The sequence below is a fragment of the Macrosteles quadrilineatus genome, unplaced genomic scaffold (assembly GCF_028750875.1).
Source record: "Macrosteles quadrilineatus isolate MER2022 unplaced genomic scaffold, UCM_ALF_1.0 Scaffold_8__2_contigs__length_117827958, whole genome shotgun sequence".
In the NCBI taxonomy this organism is placed as follows: domain Eukaryota; kingdom Metazoa; phylum Arthropoda; class Insecta; order Hemiptera; family Cicadellidae; genus Macrosteles; species Macrosteles quadrilineatus.
In genome coordinates, this window is record NW_026542601.1 from 19,306,442 (window position 1) to 19,332,398 (window position 25,957).

General features: G+C 34.7%; 1 protein-coding gene across 1 annotated transcript in view; it reads left to right on the plus strand.

Annotated features, from left to right (window-relative positions):
* LOC129001344 (myosin-VIIa) overlaps positions 1-24,990 on the plus strand; it is a 70,679-nt gene extending 45,689 nt beyond the window's left edge. The window contains exons 12-40 of the mRNA XM_054428624.1: positions 158-293; positions 1,083-1,327; positions 1,690-1,845; positions 2,478-2,668; positions 3,389-3,526; positions 5,411-5,564; positions 6,111-6,221; positions 6,642-6,851; positions 9,251-9,448; positions 9,903-10,079; positions 10,486-10,703; positions 10,985-11,231; positions 13,072-13,245; positions 13,921-14,148; positions 14,440-14,613; positions 14,865-14,982; positions 15,217-15,343; positions 15,753-15,922; positions 16,246-16,436; positions 16,832-16,950; positions 17,328-17,583; positions 18,152-18,289; positions 18,756-18,938; positions 19,644-19,845; positions 20,835-20,963; positions 21,399-21,495; positions 21,744-21,841; positions 22,414-22,583; positions 23,582-24,990. Of these exons, the coding sequence (XP_054284599.1) occupies positions 158-293; positions 1,083-1,327; positions 1,690-1,845; positions 2,478-2,668; positions 3,389-3,526; positions 5,411-5,564; positions 6,111-6,221; positions 6,642-6,851; positions 9,251-9,448; positions 9,903-10,079; positions 10,486-10,703; positions 10,985-11,231; positions 13,072-13,245; positions 13,921-14,148; positions 14,440-14,613; positions 14,865-14,982; positions 15,217-15,343; positions 15,753-15,922; positions 16,246-16,436; positions 16,832-16,950; positions 17,328-17,583; positions 18,152-18,289; positions 18,756-18,938; positions 19,644-19,845; positions 20,835-20,963; positions 21,399-21,495; positions 21,744-21,841; positions 22,414-22,583; positions 23,582-23,779 (4,953 nt within the window). The 3' untranslated portion in view covers positions 23,780-24,990. The remainder of the gene's footprint in view (positions 1-157; positions 294-1,082; positions 1,328-1,689; positions 1,846-2,477; positions 2,669-3,388; positions 3,527-5,410; positions 5,565-6,110; positions 6,222-6,641; positions 6,852-9,250; positions 9,449-9,902; positions 10,080-10,485; positions 10,704-10,984; positions 11,232-13,071; positions 13,246-13,920; positions 14,149-14,439; positions 14,614-14,864; positions 14,983-15,216; positions 15,344-15,752; positions 15,923-16,245; positions 16,437-16,831; positions 16,951-17,327; positions 17,584-18,151; positions 18,290-18,755; positions 18,939-19,643; positions 19,846-20,834; positions 20,964-21,398; positions 21,496-21,743; positions 21,842-22,413; positions 22,584-23,581) is intronic.
* The last annotated feature ends 967 nt before the right edge of the window (positions 24,991-25,957 follow it).

Sequence of the window (25,957 nt, forward strand, 5' to 3'; positions counted from 1 at the left end):
AATATATTCATCCCTAAGTATTGTCCTACAATTTAATTTAGGACTATACCGGAGGTTATGTCCAATAACGGTGCTGGTGGTATGGTAAAGTAAAATTATATTGTGTTTAGATGTTTAATATTTTTTTCTGCCTTAACGTGTTTGTTGGTATCAACAGGGCACAGACCAGACGATGTTGGCCAAACTGCACAAGCAGCACGGCAGTCACCGCAACTACCTCAAGCCAAAGTCTGACATCAACACATCGTTTGGACTTAACCACTTTGCTGGAGTTGTCTTCTATGATACAAGAGGTACTGTATTTGAAATGTTCATAAATGGCTTAATCAGTAATCTTCATAAGTTTGTAATTTAGAAATTGTCTTCTTTTCAGGCTTGCAACATCCTTTGCATTTTACTTTTATTTTTGTATATATTCAGTAGGCTCTCATTTGTTCATACATCTCAAGACTGGACTGACCCTTGTCCAGACTTTAAAAGTCGGCCAAGCATTAGAAGTTGATACAAAAAAGTAATGAACAAGTTTCTAAAACCACAAGTTACGAGTGTGAAACTGACACTTGATGATTTAATGAAATAAGTTAACACTAAATTTAGCCTAAAATGTTTTGTAGTGTTTTACATATCATGTGTCTGTGTATGAGTGGCATTGTGTGACTCGCTGTCTTCAAAAACCTCACAAACTTTTAAATGAAGGAAGTAAAAACTATTTTTATTTGATAAAGATTCCAAATAGAGTTTAACAAAACAGGTATAACCTATTTAAGGATTTTGGATCACTTAGCAAAAGCTAATTCAAACCAATTAAAATGTTCTCATTTTTTCGAAGGCTTAAATCAGCCCAGATGAAACCTAACAATTAATGTCCCACATAAGGTACGTCTCAATACTATATTTTTATGTGTTTTAAAACTGAGCAGAATGATAGCAACCTGAACAAAATGTACCTGGCAAGAGAGATTCATTCTTGTTTTTAGCTATATAAGTGTGTTAATCTAATTTAAAACTATGGGTATTTAAGTAAAAAATCAAATTATTATTCATTTTTTCACTGAATCACGACAACTTCATCCTTGTTTCAGGATTCCTGGAGAAGAACAGAGATACATTCAGTGCAGACCTGCTACAGCTGGTTACTCTGTCCAACAACAAGTTCCTCAAGCTGTTGTTTGCAGAAGACATTGGTATGGGCTCGGAGACCCGCAAGCGAGCGCCGACGCTCTCCACACAGTTCAAGAAGTCACTCGATGCTCTTATGAAAACTCTCAGTTCCTGTCAGCCTTTCTTCATCAGATGTATCAAGCCTAATGAGTTCAAAAAACCAATGGTAAGTTATACATTTATTTAAAAACTTGTTAGAAATTATGTTTGTCTAATTTTAATTTTGTTGTGCTAATTTAAAGTAAGTACATACATACTTGTCACATTTTAACTACATGATTTATTTGCCATTGGATGGTTGAAATAATAAATACCGTAACTAATTATTACCTGTCAGAGTATTTTAAAAGCTGCAGAACAATCCTTTTGTATTTTCTGTTGCATCCAAACTCCAATGTGTTTCAAGGCTACTATCTAGGTACAAACAACTATTTGAGAAAACTAGTCCTTACATCAAACAGTGTAATTTGTTCTTTGTCACTTAGTTGTTTTCATAATAAAAAATTCTCAACAATATTACCTTACCAGATGTTTGATCGGGGACTGTGTTGTCGTCAACTACGGTATTCTGGCATGATGGAGACCATCCGGATCAGGAGAGCAGGATATCCAATCCGTCACACTTTTCGGGAATTTGTGGAGAGATACAGGTTTCTCATACCAGGAATTCCTCCTGCTCATAAGGTAAATATTCATTGTTTCAACTAAATGCTATTTATAATCAAGTGGAATGAAGAGCTGTCTATGTTTATGATTCTAGAATCCATTTAGTTCAATAATAACGACTCGACTTATCTAAGCCGTATCATGTGTATCATGGATCCTAATTCATTCAAAGATCATATTTGCAATCTCATTAGGAGTATCGCCACTTTTTACATAGTTTGTTAAACCTAAAAAAAAGTCTAGTGGTTGCTAGAAATTACCCTGTTGTCAGAACTAGTACCCACCAACGAGAAAATTAAAATCTTAAGTTGTTCAACTCAACTATTAATAATCAAACCCAAATTTTTTACATTAAAATCTGAATGTTAATTTGTTTTTCAAAAATGTTTACACTAGAATAGCAGCAACATTGTGCTTATCTCTTGTAATCGAGTGTAAAATAAAGATGAGATTTTAGAATCCTTCTGATCAAATCTTGATTCATTTTTTTTTTTAGATTCGGTGGATCCAAGGTTGGTATTGAACGCTTGTTATTTTTTTGAGTTTTATAGTCTTCGTCAAATATCATTGCATTGAACCCATGATTACACATTTCTTACACCAATACTTGCAGATGTTCAACACCTTTAATGATCTCACATATTTTACAGACGGAGTGTCGCTCGGCCACAGCCAAGATCTGTGCTCAAGTTCTGGGTAGATCAGACTACCAGCTGGGTAACACCAAGGTGTTCCTGAAGGATGCTCACGATCTTTTCCTGGAGCAGGAGAGGGACCGGGTCCTAACCAGGAACATCATTATCCTACAGCGCAGTATCCGGGGATGGGTCTACCGTAGGAGGTACGGATTATTAGCTAGTCCTCGGATACAAAGGGGAATAGTGGTTCATAAATGTGTCAACTCAACACTAACAGCTAATTTTGTAATCCCTACTAAGGTTGTTCAGTGTTAGAAATGTTAACTCGACATGATGATGACAACATTACCATCTGGACAAATCTTTTAGTAAATTGGCCTATTTACTGGGCAAGTATTTTAAATGGTTTGTCTAAGCTAACAGAAGGCTGAAGGAAAAGATTTCGAAAAGAGAACAAAGTGTAAACCTTTTGATGTTTTGACCCATCACAACCATTATTGGTTGTTAAATTGATAATTACTTGACTAATTTCCTTTCATCCCAGTGAACTAAGGGCTGTAAATGACCTCTAATGCACTCTTTTCTGTGTCACATTCTGTTTCTCTACCTTGGTCATAACTTCTTCCTGATCCTCTTCAGTTCACTTGAAGCCTTCATCTCCAGCTTCCCTGGAGGTTCCAATCTCATGCTCGTCGGTGTCATTTGGCCTCCTCAAAGTCCAATCCATCCAAATCCTTTCATTATTATTCCTCTAACAGGATCAATGTTTCGTTTTTGTGTTTAGAATTCAATATATGACCCACAAAAGAATCATACTGCAAAGTATCTACTAGAAAAGCTATTCAATGTATCGGCTCCTGACTCTATCAGTAATTTATAATTGGATTGAAATATGTGTAAGTAAAGTATCTGTAATTTGCTAGATACCTCCGCATGAGAGCAGCTGTGATGGTCATCCAGAAGTACTGGCTAGGCTGGGCCCAGCGACGCAGGTATCAGAGGATGAGGGTGGGCTACATGAGACTACAGGCTTTGATAAGATCACGAGTGCTCAGCCACAGGTAAATTCATTTGACTCAGTAATTGTCATTATACTCGTCGTTATTCTAAAAAGTTAAGTATTTGTTTCTGTTTGGAAACTGCTTTCTCCTGATTCAATTGTAACTGAAAGTTGGCTAGATGTCAGATAGGTCATATTTGGTTGGAAGTGGAAGAGGGTTGTGGGTTGTGTCAATAAGGGTAGGAAAACTTAACTGTGATACAGATCTAAAAACCTTAGGCTACTTATCTATCACCATCTTTAATCAAATAGTGCATTGTTTGCCGATATAAATTGACAGGAGGGATAGATTCTGAAAGCACATCAGAGCAGGTGTTTTGCTAGATCGTTCATATTGATATGCTGACTATTATGTGGGAATGAGTCCAGTGATAATATGTTTGATACAAAATATCATCAAATTAGTATTTTTGTAATTTGTTTACTCCAAAGGATTCAAAGGTATAAATAGGAAGATAATGTTGTTTCCCGAGGAATTAAGTAGTTCTTCAAATAATAGTAACACAAAAAATATGTAATATTTAAATTTATAACTGTATTTCAAATTCCTTTACCTACTGGGAATTTTATGAACCAAGCAGAATTAGGACAGTCCATTCTATTCTGCCTGGCGGGGTATGGCCCTTGAGGGAACCATTCCGGCATTTGCCTTAAGTGAGGTAAGAAACCATACAAACTTACCTCGGAATGGCTGGTCCGATAATCAGACCTTCCGAATGTGAAATGACATCACTCGGTCAAATTTATACAATTACATAACAAGATACTTACTATATAGAGATCACCAACTATAGCCTACTACATTAGAAGTAAAAATTACGTCTTGTTCTTCTGCTTCTGATGGTGTTTCATCTTCTTCTGCAACTCTTGATGTTCTTTGGATTTCGCTTCTTTTTGTCTTCAATTAGCTCACTTTATTCCTTGTTCTTGATAGTTTCTTGAAGTTCTCTTATCCTTCTTCAGGTGGTTTATCCATCCATTTTGTTTACTTCACCTCCTAAGGATCCTTCAATATTTTTCCAAAACAAACTCATTTTGTTTTTGTCACCTCTTCGTTGTTCAACTATTCTTTGTGTTGAACTCCCAGAACATTTCTCATTTTCTTCTTTGATTTTATATTTCATTCTTTTTTCATTTATTATAAAACATTTACTGTCCTCCTAACTTCTTGTTTCAATGATTGAATAATAAAAAACACTGTTTCTATGGAAACAAAACTGTGTAGGTAGATACTGACGGTTGCCATGACCTGTATGTTGAGAATGACTTTTGTAGTTTGATGTTCAAGAACTCTCTTAACTGGTCAGACTTCTCGCTTTTCATTCCATTCAGCTGTATCTTTTATTTTGTAATCTTCAACTATGTCAAAATTCTAAAGTTAAAAATAAAAATGTTGTTCATTAAGAACAGATAATGAATGTAAGGACAGTTTACTAGAATAATACTTATCTCCAAACAGAATAATATTTACATACTAATTGGACATTCTTGATAAGTTGAATCCATTTACGAGGAAATTTAACACTCTTGTGTGAGGTGTTGATCTCTGTTGTTTATATAGAATAATTTATAGTGGAAAGCCAAATGCACATTAGTCCCCTCCACCACCACTTCGCTTTTGTTATTTTGTATAGTTATCAATCAACTCAATGAATTAAATCAATTATTTAACAATTTATTTATCAATTATAACAATTATTATTTAAGATGGGGATGCCACTAGGTGCGTATTTTAACCCAAATATGAGTGAAGGATGAGTGGCGCGAGCTTGTAGAATATCTAAAAATAAATTCCGGTATAGCTCATTTTATACATGTTCAGATTAGAAGAAGAGTGGGGGAGTTTTCTATCTCACTCGAATCCTAATTGACACACTCTTTACAGGTTCAGACACCTACGAGGCCACATTGTAGGTCTGCAGGCAAGGTCTAGGGGCTACCTAGTGCGGCGGATGTACCAACAAAAGATGTGGGCCATAGTCAAGATACAGAGCCATGTCAGGAGAATCATCGCTCAGCGCAAGTTTAACAAACTCAAGGTATGCTTGTGCATTTGCCTCATATTTTGAGGAAGGGGTATTTTTTTAAGGCGGACAAACAAAATGTTTTTTCAGGACTTATTTGGCAGGCTCGCTCTCATTGAAAAAATAGTATAGAAAGCTTAAAAAAGTGTCTTTAAGCTCCTTAAAAGTCACAATTTTCTTTACAAAACATCAACAATTTATTTGTCCATACAGTCTTGTTATGTCAACATACAAAATTTAAACTAGGGTAATGAAAATAGTAATAGCTTACTATACAAATGATATACCGTACTGGTTGTAATGCTCTGGCACAGTAAAACCTATCCACGTTAACATTTTTTAGAAAGTTTCAGTAAAAATAATAATTATTCCAGAGGAAAACTCGATAAGTAGATCAACATTAATTTAATTAGTGATGTGTAAAGTGTTTGAGTTTATTCTTTAAAGTAATTAATTTTGAGCACTTTTGGCTTTACATATTTTTAAGGCTTTTTAGGTCATGTAGCTTTATAATTTCATCTGATCACTATTTGGTTGTTATCTGCTTTGTCATCTTTTCAGTTTGAGTACCGTACACAACTAGAAGCTTTGAAACTTAAGAAGATTGAAGAGAGAGAGCTCAGTCAACAAGGCAACAAGAGAGCCAAGGAAATAGCAGAGAAGAATTACAGGGTAAAAACCCTGAATTAACAACATTTAAAGATGAATTGGTTACAACTTATTACACAAACCCTCAAGTACAATAAATTTAACCTTTTTTTTCTTTGTTACTCTTATAACTTTTGTACACACCTCAGGGACAATTGAAGAGCAATGATCATGTTATGTTAACTAACTATCAAAGCTATTAAGTTAATAAATTGTATTTAATCGCTTACTAGCACATTAATGAAAGTAATAATTAGAATTCATTATCTTCCTTTTTTTAAGAAGTTTTTACTACTTATGCATTTTTCTCTTATAAAAAAAATCAAACAAAATTACATTTAGACTATTACAGTTATGTTTTTTTTATTCAAACTAATTTCTAAATATATATTTTGTTATATTTAGTTTGTAGACATATTGTATTTATTTTATTTCTCCTTGTAGGAAAGGCTCGAAGAGTTGGAGAGAAAAGAACATGAAATAGAAATAGAAGAAAGGAGGAGGATGGAAATGAAGAAGAATATAATAAATGATGCGGCCAAGAAACAAGATGAACCCGTAGATGACAGCAAACTGGTGGAAGCCATGTTTGATTTTTTGCCAGATTCTAGCAGCGAGGCACCTCTACCAGCCAGGGAAACATCTGTATTCAATGTGAGTGTTTGTGTGTGTGAGGTTATACAATTTGACAATTTGGTTTTGATTCAATGTAAATTTAATTTACCTTATCTTGTGATGAAAAAACTTAATAAATCTTCAAATATTTAAATTTGTTTAAATAATTCCAAGTATCTGGTTATTTTCTGTCTGAATACTGTTCTAAATACATCAGAGTTAGGCATAAGTCTGGACTCCCCCAGTTAACATTTTAACGTGTTTCAGTAAGAACTCGGCACATGTTTACAACATAAAAAAACTACACTTTTTCATCAAAGTCACAACTTTTCCCCAACCCCCGAAATGGGGTACTTAGGGGGCAACCCCAAACATTCAAATGTAATCACCTATTGAGTGACCCTTCATTTTAAAGGGTTTATCAAGAGGAACTAAGTGGTGTGAACTGGATGTTAATATCCCACCCTTAACCAAAATGGCAGCCATTTTAAAATTTGAGATGGCCAAGCAAGATTAAGTCTGGACACCCCTAGTTAACTTTTTAACGCATTGCAGTAGGAAAACCAATATTCTGCAGTCTGGTTTTTGCCAATATTATTTTTAACTGATTGCCTTCAAAATGATGTGTCACTTGGTGGGGCTTTATATTTAAAAATTTTGTCCAGACTTTTGCCTAACCCTGTATAAAATAGTTGTCTATCATTTCAGCCTCTGGATTGCTTATATAATCAAATAAATAGTAAAGTCTTACCTTAGCAATCCTTATTATGGTGGTCCGATATTAATTTCAAACCCGTAGGTTCATCATCAGTCGGAAGTTTAGGTAGACCAAATTTTTGTTATAAAATCCACCCGATGGGTTTCGTAGAAATGTTGACATTTAACACGAAGACACACATTACAGTTGACATAAATAATATTCGTAGTTTAGGGATAAAAACCATGGTTTTATATGAGAGGTTATCCCACTGTTTTATAAAACCATGGTTTTTATCCCTAAACTACGAATATTATTTATGTCAACTGTAATGTGTGTCTTCGTGTTAAATGTCAACATTTCTACGAAACCCATCGGGTGGATTTTATAACAAAAATTTGGTCTACCTAAACTTCCGACTGATGATGAACCTACGGGTTTGAAATTAATATCGGACCACCATAATAAGGATTGCTAAGGTAAGACTTTACTATTTATTTGAAAATAGTTGTAACATTAACATTTTTTTTTTAAGATTTTGGTATCGGTACTATCAAGTTTTTTTCTTCTTTTTTCTTAGAGAAGGTTTGGCTAGCCTATCTGAAAAAAGTTAGACTGAAGAATGTGTTAAAAACAATAAACTATTAACACACTTTTTTACAAATAACAAGTTATTATTACACTTAGTATCATACCATCTAAAATCTGATAAAAATACTCTCATTAAGCTTCTTATGACCTTGATTTGCATGTGTAGGTTTTGCATGACGCCCTCCGCTATGGTCAGTGGCAATAATTTAGCTAATCATCTCTTAGAGATGTGCTGTATGTAGCCTTGCATACATTTCATGCTCTGGTAGCTTCTAATCATACAGACCTCGCAGTGTTACTCGGACCTTCACTATATGAAGTCGGCTACAAAATATTCCGTATGAATTATGTTATAATTCTTTGTTAAAGTGTTGTGTCATTTTCATAGTGTTACTATTTTAACTTGTGTTCTTACACGAGATATTATCATGTGTATTTTTTTCACTGAAAAAATCTAATAAAATGAAAGAGCGTTCAGTTTTGTTCAAGTTGGTTTGGATAAAAACTTGTTTACCAATGGTGTCGTCTAAACAGGTTGGTTTTCTACTACAAATGAGATGATTTTTTAGCAAGTGAATAGGGTACAATTGAATATGAAAAATATAAAGAAATATTCTCCTAGTTTTAAAATTGCATATAATTTATAAATACTTTCTAGTATTTATTTCAAAATATTTTAAAATTTATAGTTTGAAATTATTTGTTACTTGGACTTTGACTGATTATAAAAATTTATTATTTTTATTTATCTTTAAGTTTGCATTCCATATACAGTCTTGTGCTTTGAAGTTATGAAGAAAAGCCTGTATAGATTTGAATTGAGTACAACAATATATATCCTAATCTGCGCTGATTTTAATGTTCTCATTTCAACTTGTCTATGTGTTGTAAAAAAATAAGTGGTATCTTTACTCAAGCTATTTTAATTTTGAATACCTAATAATAGACTCACCTACAAAGAACAATCAAACAAGTTTAGAACATTCTATTCCACTTCACTTGACTAGGTTAGCTCTCTCCTAATCCCTTATAAGGTTTCATCTTATTCCTGCCTACTTTACTTCTTCCGAGGAGATTTGACTCCAATATCAATAGCTCCAATAATATTTTGGTTGTCAATACAATTTTATAACTGACAATTTCATTCCAGGACCTGCCTACTGACAAGCAGGACCCCAATGAGTTGATCATGGCGATGCAGACCCAGTCGGAAGACGAGGAGGATCTGAGTGAGTTCAAGTTCCAGAAGTTTGCCGCAACTTACTTCCAAGGCAACATCACTCACCAGTACAGCCGCAAGCCGCTGAAGCATCCACTGCTGCCACTACACACGCAGGGCGACCAACTGGTAAACAATAGCAATATATATATTGCATGACAAGAATATCAGTGGTGTATTCCAGTATTCATTTTGGAGGTGTAGATTTGATTGCTTTCTTGATTTGGTCTCATGCAAAAGGAGATGGATCAGACGATAACATAAGGCAAAAGCTCTTTCAGCTGGCTTACCCAGCTAGTGAGCAAGTGGGGCATGCACAATAAGTTATGTTTGATGTGCCTGGATACTGGACCTAGAGTCTACACCTTCCTTAAAACCAGTCAATTAATTGAAAGTGTCACTTAACCATTAAATCCTGCCAAAATTACCAGCTGTTTGACAATACCACGACCCTATAGGCCACGCCTGAAGTAATGTGTAAAAGGGTCTTCTTAAGCTTAGTGTCCCAGAAGTGAAGGTGGGCAATATAATCCTATCATCAAAACAAGTCATATTGACTGAACCTACCCTATTGTGTCTACAGGCTGCTCAAGCTCTATGGGTGACAATCCTGAGGTTCTGTGGCGACCTCCCGGAGCCGAGGTATCACACGATGGAGCGAGATACGACCTCTGTCATGTCAAAGGTCACGGCCACACTCGGCAGAAACTTCATCCGCAGCAAGGAGTTCCAAGAGGCCCAGATGATGGGGATGGATCCTGTGAGTAATTTTGTGTCGTATTTTCATCCGTTTTATACTGGTTCATTTGTGGTTTTGTGGATTCGCAAGTGGTAGCCTATCTTTACAATTTTTCAAAAAAGCAGTTCAAACTTGTGGCCAGCAAACTTTTGAAAAGCCAAGTCTTATTTTCAAATATTAACAACTTAGCGTGCCTATGTGTTTGTCAGTTTGTAATAATAAAATAATCCTCTTCCACAACTCAGTAGAAGTAACTTTGATGAACCTCTTTTAATACACAAAACCCAAGAATAAACAGTTTCAAACTAAATTTTAAGTTAAAATAATTATTGTCTCTATACAATAATAGTCTACAGGGATTTCAATTAATTGACTTTGATACTCTGACTTGTCAGCTTCAATAAATTAACAAAATATTTTGTTTCAGGAGACCTTTCTGAAGCAGAAACCTCGCTCAATCAGGCATAAACTGGTGTCTTTGACACTGAAACGCAAAACCAAGCTGGGAGATGATGTGAGAAGGAAGCTACAAGAGGACGAGTACACGGCGGACAGCTATCAATCGTGGCTTGAGGCTAGACCTACGTCCAACCTGGAGAAACTACACTTCATCATCGGCCACGGAATACTGCGGGCTGAACTCAGGTTGGGAATACAAGAAAATACATATTCAACATGCCTTTGATTTATTTTTTTAGCTGAAATTGAAGTTAGTGATGTATTGCAATCTGTAACTGTCTAGAATCACAACTAGAAGTTTCATTGTCTTTATATTCTTCAGGACAAAACATTAGGAGAACAGTGATATTTAAAAAAATTATTTCCCAGGTTTAATTGTAAATTTGCATTTCAAAACTATCACATTTTGTTCACATCATATTATATCTGTAAGTGTACGTAGTAAATATTGTTATTATTTTCAACAGGGATGAAATTTACTGCCAAATCTGCAAACAACTGACCAACAATCCGTCCAAGTCGTCCCATGCTAGAGGTTGGATCCTGCTGTCATTATGTGTGGGGTGTTTCGCTCCGTCTGAGAAGTTTGTCAACTACCTTCGTGCCTTCATTCGTGAAGGTCCACCAGGCTATGCTCCCTACTGTGAAGACAGACTGAAACGTACATTCAACAACGGAACACGTAACCAGCCCCCTAGTTGGCTAGAACTTCAGGTACTGCAAATTTTATACACTTAGTTAATTAATCCTTAGTCGTTTATTATTTTCTACATTTCAGTGTGGTGATGTGTAACTTAAAGCAGGAAACCCACTAGTCCGACGCTCTCCGACACGACACCTTCCGTCAAGTCTCCAACACCTTCCGACGCCTTCCGCAATTTTAAGGCATTAACCCATTGGTCCGACGGGCTCCGACAGTAGGCCTCCGACGAGAAATACACCACCACTCTAACAGTGTCAGTTGCGATGGAACATGTGATCACATACTGTTCACAAGCAATAGTTAGGGAGCAAATAATGAAAAATGTCCATAACATTTATGACGATCTCTGTTAGTATGAGAGATTACAATGGTCAAGGACCTTCCTAGACCCACCTTGATAATTCCGGTAACATTTTCTGTACTACAGGGAAATTAGCAAAAAGTACAGTAAAAAATGTAAACAATAATACCCCCGTCGCAACAAACCTGTCGACTAAGCAAATTTTCTATTTACCTGAATTGATTTTCAATTAAGTGTATTTAATTAACATTAGGTTTTATGAGTACCTAGGATTTCTGCTACAGGGAGGGTAAAAAAGTGTGGTTTTTAGTAAAGTATTAATAACTTAGTATAAAATAAAGAAATTTACCAAATGTGATCAAAATATATCCATCAGAAAGCAAACTTACAATATTTTATAATATTCTCCATAAGAACATCATGGGAATTTTAAAATAAAAATTCTTTGAATTTTCTCCGTAACCAATAATTGTACAAAAACATCACACTCTTTTGATCACATGTTCCATATCCGTTCCACATTGTGATCACACACAAAGCTAGACAGTAAATCTAGGCCTGGTGCACGCAGAGTGGAGAAATGACGGATCCGACATCCGACAAGAATGCCCCAGAGAGCAATGTTGTCGTGACGTGTCGGATCGGAAGGTGTCGTGTCTGACTAGTGGGTTACAGTCCATTTAAAATAATGCAAAGTAATTTTGTCGGAAGGTGTCGGAGCCTTGACGGAAGGTGACGTGTCGGAGAGTGTCGGACCAGTGGGTTTCCTGCTTTAATGATACACCAATATCTCTAGAATTATTTTGAAAAGGGATAAAGTTGAGCTTATAGCTAACTAAAGAAAATTAGGTTCCAGGGGCTTTTAGTACACAAAAAACAGCCACTAAACAAAACACTGATATTTTTTCTTTTGTCCTCATGTTGGACTTCTTCAGAGAGTAGATTTAAGAAAAAATCTGGCTTGTTTCAAGGTTTTGAGATATTTTATTTGTGTATCTATTACTCAGAACTAAGAACTATTTTAGCCAGTAAATATTTTCATGATTTTATGGCATGTCAGCAATTTTATCAAAATGGAGACAGTTTCATAATTTATGGAACTCTAATTTTCTTAGGTAGGATGTAGGACTGTAAGCTGTATTCTATCCAGCAGCTTGGTTTTCCTTTTAAAAAGAACTCCTCTAAAAGCAGTAAATAACCTGCAGTCATCAACTTTTATGTGGTTTGTTATAAATTAAAATATGTAAACTTATTTTCAATTTATTGTTGAAAGACATACTCACTTAACAAAAGTCTTAGGATTTTGATGCTTTGACCATGCAGTGGTGTAATGGGTGGAAACTTGTGAGTATAGTGTTTCTTATCTATTTTTTCAAAAAAATCCTACGAACCCAATAGGCAACTCGTTGTTTTTCCGAGACGATGGTGAGCGTTTCTGAACTGGAAAATTCACAACTTCACCACTGTAATCATCTCCTATAAATATTCATCTACTAAAAAGTATTTTTAAGATTTTAATTTCAAAATCACTTATCTATGGTTGTTTCCAGGCCACAAAGTCCAAGAAGCCCATCATGTTGCCAATCACATTCATGGATGGCAACACCAAGACTCTCCTGGCTGACTCGGCCACCACAGCGAGGGAACTCTGCAACCAACTCAGCGACAAGATCGGGCTCAAGGACCAGTTCGGCTTCTCCCTCTATATCGCCTTGTTTGACAAGGTAATGTAATTGTGTTTTATTAATTTTACTGTGCTTGAGAAGGCTACACTCCATTATACAATAGAAGAGGAGGCTTTACTCCATTATACTTGAGAAGAAAAGGCTTTACTCCATTATACATGAGAAGAGAATGTTTTAGGCCTACTCCATTACAGGTTTACTGTGCAGTACAGAGCGCACAATCCATGTTTTTCAAATGAGTTAAATACTAGTTCATATACTAGCGATCCTAAAAATATTTAGACCCTGAAAATTTACCTTTAATTTTGAATTCTTCTTCTTTAGCTTAGATAAATATATAATTTTCTTAGTTTATGTTTATACCTTCTATCGTATTCCATGGTAAGACACAGGTTGATTATAAGTAGCAAGAACATAGAGTCTCAGAGGTAGTTAGGGGTCAGAGTAATCCACCCTTGTAAGCACAGTGAAGTACTCCCTTATCTGCAAGTTGGTTGAATCAACTTTCTAATTTTGAAGTTGCTCGTGTAAGCAAAATGGAGTCAACTCTGGACCAAGATACAATTTTGTTTCATTGGACTAGACTAATAATACTATAAAAACCTCATAAATATATGTTTGAAAACATTCCAGTGGTGAAGAAATACAAAAAACAAATAAAAAGTGAAAAAATAATTAGTTAAAAAATGTCACAACCATTTGGTCTGTCCACAGGTGTCATCACTTGGCAGCGGAGGAGACCATGTTATGGACGCCATCTCTCAGTGTGAACAATACGCCAAAGAGCAAGGAGCTCAGGAGCGCAATGCTCCGTGGAGGCTGTTCTTCCGCAAGGAGATATTTGCTCCATGGCACGACCCTACGGAGGACCAGGTGGCTACCAACCTCATCTACCAACAAGTTGTCCGAGGAGTCAAGTTCGGGGAGTATAGGTGTGACAAGGTAAGATAACTTGGGGAAACAAACTAGCTGAGTACCCATCTTTCGTACGGGGTTGGCATATAAGTATAAAAAATGCTTATTGCAGTTATACTTATAGCTTTGTGTTTGCAATGTGGGAGAGCACAGTTTGATAAAATTTGCTTCTTTAAATTTACATTATTCTATAGTTACACATATACCATAGCCATAATGTTCTACCACTTCACCTAAACAATAGAGAAAAATAAATTATAAAACATTTGACTAATTTATTGACCACACAATTTATTAAAATATAAAAACCAATTACAGGAGGAAGATTTGGCGATGATTGCAGCTCAACAATATTTCATAGAGTTTGCAGCTGACTTGAACATGGACAGGTTGTTGAACCTTCTACCCAACTACATTCCTGATTACTGTTTAACAAATGCCGAGAAGTCGATAGATCGGTGGGCAGCCCTCATAGTCCAGGCTTACAAAAAGGTATTGTAAATAAATATTAAATACATTATTATTTGATGTTTTTAAAATAATTATGTACGCTTGAAATTCATACAGTTTTTGTTTACTAAACTAGCATCTGTTTTATAATATTGGTGAGTATGTATTTCTCTAATTCCTTTAATTGCTTCCAATTTTTTCATCAGTTATATATTTTTGTTTTGTTATATTTTAGTTATTTTATCGCTGTGTTGTGTTTTGCATGTTTTCATTGTGTTGCATGCTATGTTTAGAGCTATTACGTCAAGGAGAAGATTCCTGCCCTAAGGATCAAAGAAGATGTAGTCGGATACGCAAAGTTCAAATGGCCTTTACTGTTCTCTCGTTTTTACGAAGCTTACAGAAACTCAGGTAAGGAATATTCTGTTAGTTTTGAATTAGCCACTATAGAGGTGATTTAATGGTTATTGAAAATCATATTTCATAAATCCTAAAATCCATAACAACTGCTAGAATTTGCAACGTATTGCTTCATCAGGAAATTCAATCTAAAAGTAGTAAAAATGACTAAGGTGTATTTCAACCCTTATACTCATATTAAATTAGGCATTTGCAAATTGGATTAATCATATATTGTGGTTGCAGGCCCAAATCTACCAAAGAACGACGTGATCATTGCAGTGAACTGGACCGGAGTGTATGTAGTGGATGACCAAGAACAGGTCCTGCTGGAACTCTCCTTCCCAGAAATTACAACTGTTGCTAGTCATAAGTAAGTTCTTACTAGGATCCAAATTATTCTCCATTCAATTTCCTTTTGGTGCCAGCATCAGGTCCTTAAAACATTGTTTTAGTTCATTTAGTGCCTTGTTTTCAAGTAAATTTTATTATAACTTATACACTCTTTTTCTTAAGATAATAAACCATGTTCTTGAGCAGTCTACAAATCACTCAAATTTAAGAGCCGTTACTAGTTGCTCCTGAAATTATTTTGAAACCACCAAAGTAATTAAATTATTGAAACAGCTTCAATAATCATTGAAAAGAGGGTTGCAGTTTCTATTTTATTAGATTCTATTTTATTAGAATTGTTTATTAGATATTACTTTTATAAATCTGAAGTTGTTTGAATACCATTGATTGATTAAAGATAATTTTGTATGATTTACATCAAATTTCAGAACCAACAAGGTATTTACCCAGACTTTCACCCTGTCTACGGTGCGAGGAGAGGAGTTCACATTCCAGAGTCCCAACGCAGAGGACATCCGGGATCTTGTGGTCTACTTCCTGGAGGGACTGAAGAAACGGTCCAGCTTTGTGATTGCCCTGCAGGACTACAAGGCTCCAGGTCAGTGTGGATATTATTTGTGATGACGGTTATAAGTTTAACAATGGAGAAAATTTAGTAATTTCATGATTTTCAGCATTTTTTTAATGGGTTTTTATCTATTTATATCTTATAACATTTGCTTGTCTATCCAACCTTGCTGCAAGTAGGATAATCAGAATTTCCAGTAGAAATTTTCCACTAAATCAATTTAAAATCTTGCTCAAAAACATGATGATTGCCTGGTTAGAAAACACACAATAAGGTTAACAATATCATTTTGAACCCTTCTTACCCTTTGGCCTGATTACAAAGGCCTTCGTAAACACAAATACGATGTTTAGGTGAAGGTTCTTCATTCCTGAGTTTCCGCAAGGGTGACCTAATAGTGTTGGAGGACGACAGCACGGGCGAGACAGTGATGAACAGCGGCTGGTGCGTGGGCCGATGTGAACGTACGGGCGAGAGAGGCGACTTCCCCGCGGAAACTGTCTACGTCCTGCCCACAGTCAGCAAACCTCACAACGACATATTGGTGGGTGGCTTACCTCAGCTGTTTAAATGAATCAGTTTTATTTCACTCATTTCAGAGAATGGTTTTCCTAAAGTCAAAGCAGGTTAAGTTATATGTATAAACTAATTGGGCTGATTATTATTAGCCTCTACCATATATCTACATTTTTGTCTCTTATTGTGAAAATATTATTGATATGGTTGTATTTCACTTATATTCTTCTTCTTCTTTTTTTTTGTTTATTCTTTTATTATCACACCTCATTATCTTAAATCTCTAACAAATAGAATACAGTAGTAGGTGTTGTTAAACAACATAGAAGGTCTTTAGTACTATTAATTGTTAGATGTTTATGTTAGTGTTGTAAAATCTTGTATGATATATTTGTTTTAACAAGTTGTTATTGTTGTTGGCAGGCATTGTTTTCTCTGGAAGGGGCTGACCAGGGACGTAAACTTTACACTCCTCACATGAATGGCACGGAGCCGAGAGAGAAACCTCACACACTCGCTGAATACGCAATTGATCACTTCAGGTATCTAGTCAAAACGCAAACGGTTAATTGATTGTAAAATATAAGATCAATCACTCAGTGAACCAGTGTAGTGGTTAGTCAGAGAATAAGAAAAATAGTGAGGCAAACTAACGTTTGATGAGTCAGCTACAAGATCTATATTGCGCTTTGATAAGTAATTTATGTATTGGAACTATTTAAGACAGCAATTGCTGTAACGTAACTTAAATTTATATTGTTACTTTGGGTTTTTTATTTAACAATTATTGTTATTGGTTTTACAATAATATATTTTGCGACACAACTCCAACCATTGGGATTGTATTTGTAAAGATTTATTTTGGATGATCAAAAATTTTAATTAAATTCTACTCTGCTCTTTTTTCATTTGTCTACAGACTACCTCCAAAACGCACAATGTCCAAGGCCCTGACACTGACCTCAGTAAGACGAGGGATGGTGGACGATCTGTGGCGACACTCCCGTGAGCCGATGAAGCAGCCGTTACTCCGCAAGCTGCAAGGGAAGGAAGAACTGGCTGAGGAGGCATGTTTTGCGTTCACTGCGATCCTCAAATACTGCGGAGACCTTCCCGCCAAGCGTCGAGCCAGTAATGAGTACACGGACCAGATATTTGACGGACCTCTGAAACATGTGAGTAGTTTGTCATTAGCATTTCTACTCATTGTTCTAACTGTTACTATTAACTGAACTTCAAACTTGTACTTGAGTATCCTGAGTCTTTCCTGCAAGAATCAAGATATTGTTAAATGTCTAAAAACTAAAAAAAAATGTATAGACCTTTCTCTATATGATTAGACGTATTCCGTCAAAGGACCTTATGAAGCAAAACTGTATAAAGCAAAGATCTTTAATAGGTCGCCACTGTTTGAAAATTGATTTAGCAATCTCTTCTAAAAGAAATTAAGTTAGTTCAGATTTAAAAAATACTATAGATATCTAAGAAAGTTTAAAAAAGCTGGCAGGCACTGTCTCATTCTTTCTTCCACTGGTCGTACCTATACTAAAATACACACAAAACAATTCCATTACAGATATACTGTATTTTTTCAGTATATGAATCACCTACATCCAAAATTTAACAAATCGGGACCAATAAAGTGAAGATTACCAGGATGAAATACATTATTTACTCGTACAATATTTTTATAATTTGAATTTGACAATTGGTAGTTAATAATTACTTCTGATTGTTGTTTAGGAGATCTTGCGAGATGAGATCTTCTGCCAGCTGATGCGTCAGCTGACAGACAATCGCAACCGCATGAGTGAGGAGAGAGGCTGGGAGTTGATGTGGTTGGCTACCGGACTGTTCGCTTGTAGTCAGAATCTTCTCAAGGTAACCACTACACAACACACCTCTTGTTAACTTCTCTTGTAAAAGACGCCACAATCATCTTTTTGTATTCATTTCATTTTGAAAGTAAATAATCCGTGTACACATTTACTACTGGGTAGAGACTATTCATAGAGTATTGACTCCTGGGAGGAAACGTGTTAAACAATCCTCGTCTGGTTTATGGCCATCATTTGGATATTTGTGGTCTATCGATAAAGAAAACCATTTTTAAGTGTTTCCCTTTAAAATAGCTCAACAGCTGAGGTTTGCCAAAACGATAATCTGCTGCGACATATATTCAGTGAAAAAGTAGTGGGAGAACTTTCCCTCAAACAGCCTAAACTTTGTAGCCCAATGCTATTCGAGATACCATGATCAGTAAATTTTGCTCAAGACAAACCATCCAGAGCTGATGACCTGGGTGACTTCTGTTGTTATCGCTGACTTTACACTTTATCCTTCCCAGGAGTTGACCCTGTTCCTGAGGACCAGAAGACATCCGATCTCGCAAGACTCGCTGCAGAGGCTGCAGAAGACACTGCGTAACGGTCAGCGCAAGTATCCACCTCACCAGGTAGAGGTGGAGGCAATACAACACAAGACTACGCAGATCTTCCACAAAGTCTACTTCCCTGATGACACTGATGAGGTAGGTTTCAGTTTTGACACATTATTAGTTTCTTATTCTGTAAAGAAATACAATACAGTTTTTGCTCTGCAATTCAACAAGGTTAACCAGTTTTTTGATTGGTTAAACATATTGCCATTATTACAGTGATTGACTCTCTTCTCGGCCCTTGTACTACTTTATCTACTTTTCTTTCTGACTCCTTCTGTAACCAGATACTTATGTCATAGTGAAATAGAGTTAGAGGCTTCAACGTCTGTGTTTTATGTTTTTTTCAGTCACATTAAGTAACATGAAATACTAAAAAAAACCAGTGTTGGCATAGCCGACCAAATGTTGATTTACTATGACAAAAAATCTATATATTTTGAGAAAACCAAAAAAGAATTATTTCAAAAGTGGGATTTTTCCTGAAAAGTAATCTTGTGGTTAAATTTGACGAATTAGGGTAAATTTGATAACTTTTCCTAAATATAAAAAATAAAATTCTGATTAGCATAAGCATTTGAATCACTGATTGAATAATGTTAACTAAATTTAATTACGGTTTTGATTTTCATATAATCTTCTTGGAAAATGTATGTGAAAATTCATGTTTACCTATAGTTTATTTGTAAATTGAACTCGTAAACCTATTTAATCATTTAAGATCACATGACAGACTTACAAATTTAGTACAGGCATTGAAGTTTTTATGCAACTTACCAGTAAATTTACCCTTTCAAGGCTTTCGAGGTGGACTCATCAACAAGAGCTAAGGACTTCTGTGCCAACATCGCCCAGAGATTAGGATTGAGGTCTTGTGAAGGTTTCAGTCTCTTTGTCAAGATTGCAGACAAAGTTATCTCAGTCCCAGAGGGAGATTTCTTCTTTGACTTTGTCCGCCATCTTACTGACTGGATCAAAAAGGCCAGGCCGTCAAGAGATGGTTAGTAATATGTTTGTCTGTTCAAGTGTGTCAGTTTTTCTCTTGAAGTTTTTGGTCTAAACGTCAATTACTTGCTCTTTGTAAAAAAAAATATGTTCTTAATTTTCCAATCCATGCTGTATTTTAGTTTTTAATTAGGAAACATTTAACAAATAGGCTTGAAGCTATTTAGATGCTTTGTTTGAAGTTCATTGTTGGTGATGGTGAGTTAATGTTGTTCAAAGGTTTTTTGCGAACATTTTCAATCACGATGGTAAAAAACAATACACAACGTTTCATTGGTCTCATTGGTAAAGTCATTGCAAACTGTGCGATTGGTGTTCCTTTGTTTGAGCTGTTTTAGTGTTTATTCTACACCTTTTATAGACTATAGTGTTTTGTGATTGGTTGTTTTTTCGTTTTATCATGACTTCACTGTTATACAGTGCATATTTTTTGGCTGCTACTCTCTGTAGTGTATTCCAACTTAGGTTGGACTTTTTGTGTGTTAATTGTAATGTGTTAGTTAATTTTTTTTCACCTGAGGACGAGATCAGATTATAGATTCTGAAACGTTGTGTATTGTTTTTTACCATCATGAAGGAAAATGTCCGCAATAAACCTTTGAACAACACTAGTTAGATGGGTTTTTCCAATTCATTTATTATGACTGCATTGTGTTGTTATTTAGGCTTTTATACTTTTGCCGTGGCAAATTATTCCAAATTTCTTACATTAAGTACTTCATACGTTAAAAGTATGTATTTAACTAAGAACACCATTTAGACCCATTACATCTTAAGCTACAATTTTGGGAAGTACAAATCCAATTCAACACATATAAGGAAGTTACCAACATAAAGTCATAAAATCCAACATAAGATTAATTATATCAGCAACTTTTATAATGTTTTTTGTGAATATTCTTCTCTCAATATTGTAGTATTTTTTACGTAAATAAAACTACAATAATGTTTGTTTATCTTTCTTAACTACCATATCCCTTGCAGGAGCCACACCTCAGTTCACCTACCAAGTGTTCTTCATGAAGAAACTTTGGACCAACACTGTCCCTGGGAAGGATCGTAACTCTGACCTCATCTTCCACTTCCACCAAGAGCTTCCTAAGCTACTCAGAGGTACATGCAATACAATCTAGAGAGTAACTTCTCACTGGACAATTATTGATACAGAGTTGTTCAAGCAAGAGGATATGATCCGTTCTATTTTATTAACACTCTAACTAGGAATGTGTCGATTCTAGATACCACCGATACCTGGACAATGGTATCAGCATCTTAGGATCTAGCCAGCGACCTTTAGATTGTTCGATAATCGTTAAAACCATTTACTCAGCTTTTGTAATTTTTAAATGTGAAACAATAATTAATGATTTATTAAATTACACTGTGAAGGCTATTGAGTGATAAATATTATCTTAGTTTTCCTGGAGAATCAATTAAACTATTTTTTTTAAGATGCCAAAGGTCCTTTATTGAAGCTGTGGTATTTATTTAATTTAAATTGATTGTATATTATTGCCTCATTAACTGATTTCTAATTTTGTTTGACAGGATATCACAAGTGCACTAAAGAAGAAGCGGCACGTCTAGCTGCACTTGTATATCGTGTGAGGTTTGGAGAGAGTAAACAAGAATTGCAGGCTATTCCGTAAGTATACTGGTTTTGATTACCTTGCCTTTGAATTAAGATCCCCGCTCAAACAATAACAACTTTTAAATCATGAATGAACAGTAAATTTACAACTTTGAAAAACCTGGAATGAGCTGTCAACTTTTCAGTTAAACCAAGTAGGTTAGGCTGATTCAGATTCTCAAGACCTTTAAACTGTCTTTTAGTAGTTGTATAAATATTTAATAGTAATCAGACTTTAATTACAAAAAGCTGCATTTCCGCAGACAAATGCTGAGAGAGCTGGTGCCAGGTGATTTGTTGAAGGTGCAAAGTTCTGCTGACTGGAAACGAGCTATTGTTGCAGCTTACAACCAAGATGCAGGTAAGAATTTGGTTTTTATGTATTGTTTACAGAAAATGTGAAACAGTGTATTTGTAATGAAAAACAAAGGTTGTTGTAAAACGTGGAGTATGAAAGTAGTTTTCAATTTTTATTCAAATTTTAGTCTTCTAAAAGATGTCATGATTTTAAAAAAATTGTGTGGCTTTCAAAAATGAGACGTTTTCAGGGTAGTGATGATTGAGGGACATTTTGGCCGGTGTTCAATTTGGAAAAAAACTCAATTTCCAAAGTTATATGGAACCAATAATTTACAATTCAGTATTAAATAATAACTTTTATCTCAATTTCATTCAGTAACACTTATTGGTACATTGAATGTGAAAAATGTTTACCTAAAACATGATTAATTAGCACAATGCTTATGTTCTATCAATTTCTTTATATTTGCCCAAATAATCGTGGGAAAGGGTTTTTAATTTTGGTACTTGTGTAGAATGGGGCACTGAAAATTAATTTAGATTATAATCTAAGACATGTTCATTAATACAAAAACCCAGAAATTATGTTAAACATCTCCTCATTATCCTCACAAATTGGATATACTTTTGCAGGAATGAGCCCTGAAGATGCTAAGATCACTTTCCTGAAGATAATCTACCGATGGCCAACATTTGGTTCGGCATTTTTTGAGGTGAAGCAGACGACAGAACCAAACTACCCTGAGATGCTTTTGATAGCTATCAACAAACATGGAGTGAGCCTGATCCATCCTCAGACTAAGGTAGGGAAGAGTGAATTGAATTTAGAAAACAAAACTGTGAATAAAATTGACGCTGGTCAAACATGATTTAGAATATTTTTTTTAGTAAAGCTACCTTTACGAGTTTACCTGAGGCCAATAGAGCAGGCAAGTTACGGGGCAGGTTATCTGCCGCTAGTGTATTTCAAGTTACCTGAGGCAGTAGTCTGCCTGACAACTGGCTCCGTGTAAACACAGCTTAAATAGTGTATTTCTGTAGTAGTGCAGTTACAAAATTACAGGGGAAACTACAATAATACGTTGTTACTCATTCGTATTTGGCCTTAGCTAGTTCAACTAAAAAGAAATACTACTCTCAGTTCTTGAGTATTTTACTTACTAGTGTAGTATTTGTTATTTATATGTCTGAATAACAAATTTGTTTAAATATTTGTATAGCATATTCAATTATTTGATTTTTTCTATTATGATTTTTGCTCAAATTGGCCAGCTTTGTTTTTGGATATGGATTTACAATGCAACCATTCATTTATGGAATATTAAAAACAGCAAATCAAAATAATTTACAAGTACCGGTAAACATTTAGTTTTTTCTTCATTTTATTTTAAGTTTTGTTAAAAATGTCTTTGCTTTTATATATATTTTTTTAATATTTTAGTACATCAAACTAGTCTGTTACCAAAATTTACTTCATCAAGAATTGGGTTGTGAGTTGTAAGACAATAAAAGTAATTTTTACGAGGTTGAAGCTTGAACCTTTCATTTGCCCTGTCCACATACAGATCAGGCCTGTGCGTGAAACATATCTGGCAAAGTAGGCTTAGGCTGGTAAAGTACAATTCATCAGTAATCTGTACTATTAAATTTTAGTAGCATCAGGACGACACAAAAAACTATTTTGATGGATTAGTAGTTCCTTACGCTGTTTACCTACTCTAAATTATACTATAAATAATTAATCATTTTACTGTAGCAATTTTGTTGTTTGTGAATGTTATTAATACATTTTAAATTGCAGGACATTCTTGTTACGCACCCGTTTACTCGTATCTCCAACTGGTCGTCTGGCAACACGTATTTCCATATGACAATCGGTAACCTGGTCCGAGGGTCGAAGCTGTTATGTGAAACGTCCCTTGGATACAAAATGGATGACCTGCTAACTTCCTACATCTCACTCATGCTTACCAACATGAACAAACAAAGGCCCAAGTAAGAATCACGGGTGCCAACTCAAAAACTGTTTTAAAGCTATGTTTGTGAAATCCCTCTAGTCTGGCACAGATAAAAGTGAAACTTGTCAGAACGATTGTCTAAAATTATATTTAGGAAATATTGAATTATATTTTAATATATTCATAGAGTATGAATCATTATTATTTTAAAAAGACAAAGGATTACTATATTCTGTATGATTCATGGATTATGGTTCTTGATGTAAATATTTACATTTATCTTTTATGAAAAAAATGTTATATTTGAAAATGCAAGTTATGAGTAACAAAGTAGGGTTTCTTCATAAAAGTGTTGAAACGTTTTCAACTTGTTACAAGACTGATATTTATAAAAGGTTTCTTTTTTGTTTTTATTTTTTTTATTTTGTCCAGTTAATTAATTAGGTAATTATAAGTTTACAGTGCTTGATTTGTTAAAAATAAGGTGCCGGGACTGTAACCTACCAAGAATTATGACCCTCATATCCACTCTCAAAAAATTGTTTACCTGTGTTTAAGTATCAGGAAAAAAAGAAACATTTCAATAAAGTCAAACTTATTTATGAATTTTGTTTCCTGATGCCAATATTTTATCTTTCTGAAAGAGGTACCTCCGTGTAAAGATGCGGTGTGAACGCTGTTCCGCCACAAATCAAGCACTGAGTTTATAATGCGATAAATTCCATTGAAATTATGATTCAACATACAATAAACGAAGATTAAGATAATTTATGCAAGTGTAATACAATATTAACTCAGCTAAAGTTGTGTTAAACTTAAAATGTTACTCAAGTTTACGTGATCTGGAATTACTAGAAAATGCAAACAAACTCTTGATATTGTTTGATACATCACTACTTAATTTGTAATTTTAATTTTATTGGTTTGAATTCATGACACTCTTTGATATTTTAATCTATATTTTTTAGCTAATAAAAGAAAGGTTTGTAGTTAAATGTATTGTAAAGCAATATAACCAGTATGTAATTGTAAAACAATATTTCATTCATCTTTTTTATAGCTGGATTTATATCAAGAGATTTTTTATATAATTGATTGATTAGAGCTTTGTTTAAAAGTCTATTTTTGTACAATTAACTTATTAGCATTAGTTGTAATGATAAAATAAAGTCAAATTTAACTAATAAATCGCTCTATGAAAATGTAAATAAATCTTGTCTTAAAGTGATTGTTTTTTTTTAACATGTCATTTTTTCAAACAACTTTTCTGCTACCAATAAGAAAATAGGTTTAAATAGAATGATTTGACTCTTTATTATGTGCAATAACAGATTCCGTCCAATACCCAATGTACATTGACATTTTGTTGTACAGTATGCCCATGTAAATGCATATTTTAGTTATATGGTTATTGTAATGTATCTTGTTTCATATTAAATTATTATTAACAAAGCATACCAGTTTTCAATTATTGAGTTTTCACATTGGTTATTAACAATGAATACAAACCCTTTAAGAAGCAAAACGCTTACGGAGAATAGTCAGCCCGAAATGAGCTTCGTGCGGCCGCCGAGCTACTCTATCCCTCTCTCTTTCTAAGCAGATTTTTTGTCTCGCTCTCTCTCTCTCTCAGTCACCTGACTTGGCCGCACGCTCGCGATAGTCTATCTAGCGGCCGCCGCGGGAACCATTGACTATTAAAATATTTCCAGACTGAATTTTATACAAAAGGCATTGCGTTTCTTAAAGGGTTTGTAATCATTGTTTTATTACTTTATTCATCCTTGGATTAATTTCTTATTATTTGACTTGAATATGTTTTTTCAATTATTGCCTTCTGATCAAAAAGATCTGATCATAACTTATATCTTTCTTAGAAATGAATTATTAAAGAAACAAAAAACTTTTTTGTCAGGCAGACCAATGAACTTGCCAAATGGATGATATTGTGCCTATTATAATGCTCGAACAGCAAATCAAATTTAGAGTATAGATGGTTACAGTAACGATTCTGTTGAGATGTTTTTATCGAATTTCCCATATGGGGAATCGAATTATTACCAGAGGTCTCGTGGGAAGACCTGGATCTGGTACCAATTTTCTTTTTCGTTTTGATGTCCCCAGAGGCCAAAACACCACACGCTCAAATTCATACATGTATATTTAATTTTTGATGTGTGTGTAAATTAGCACAATAACTTGAGAAAAACTTATCTGTT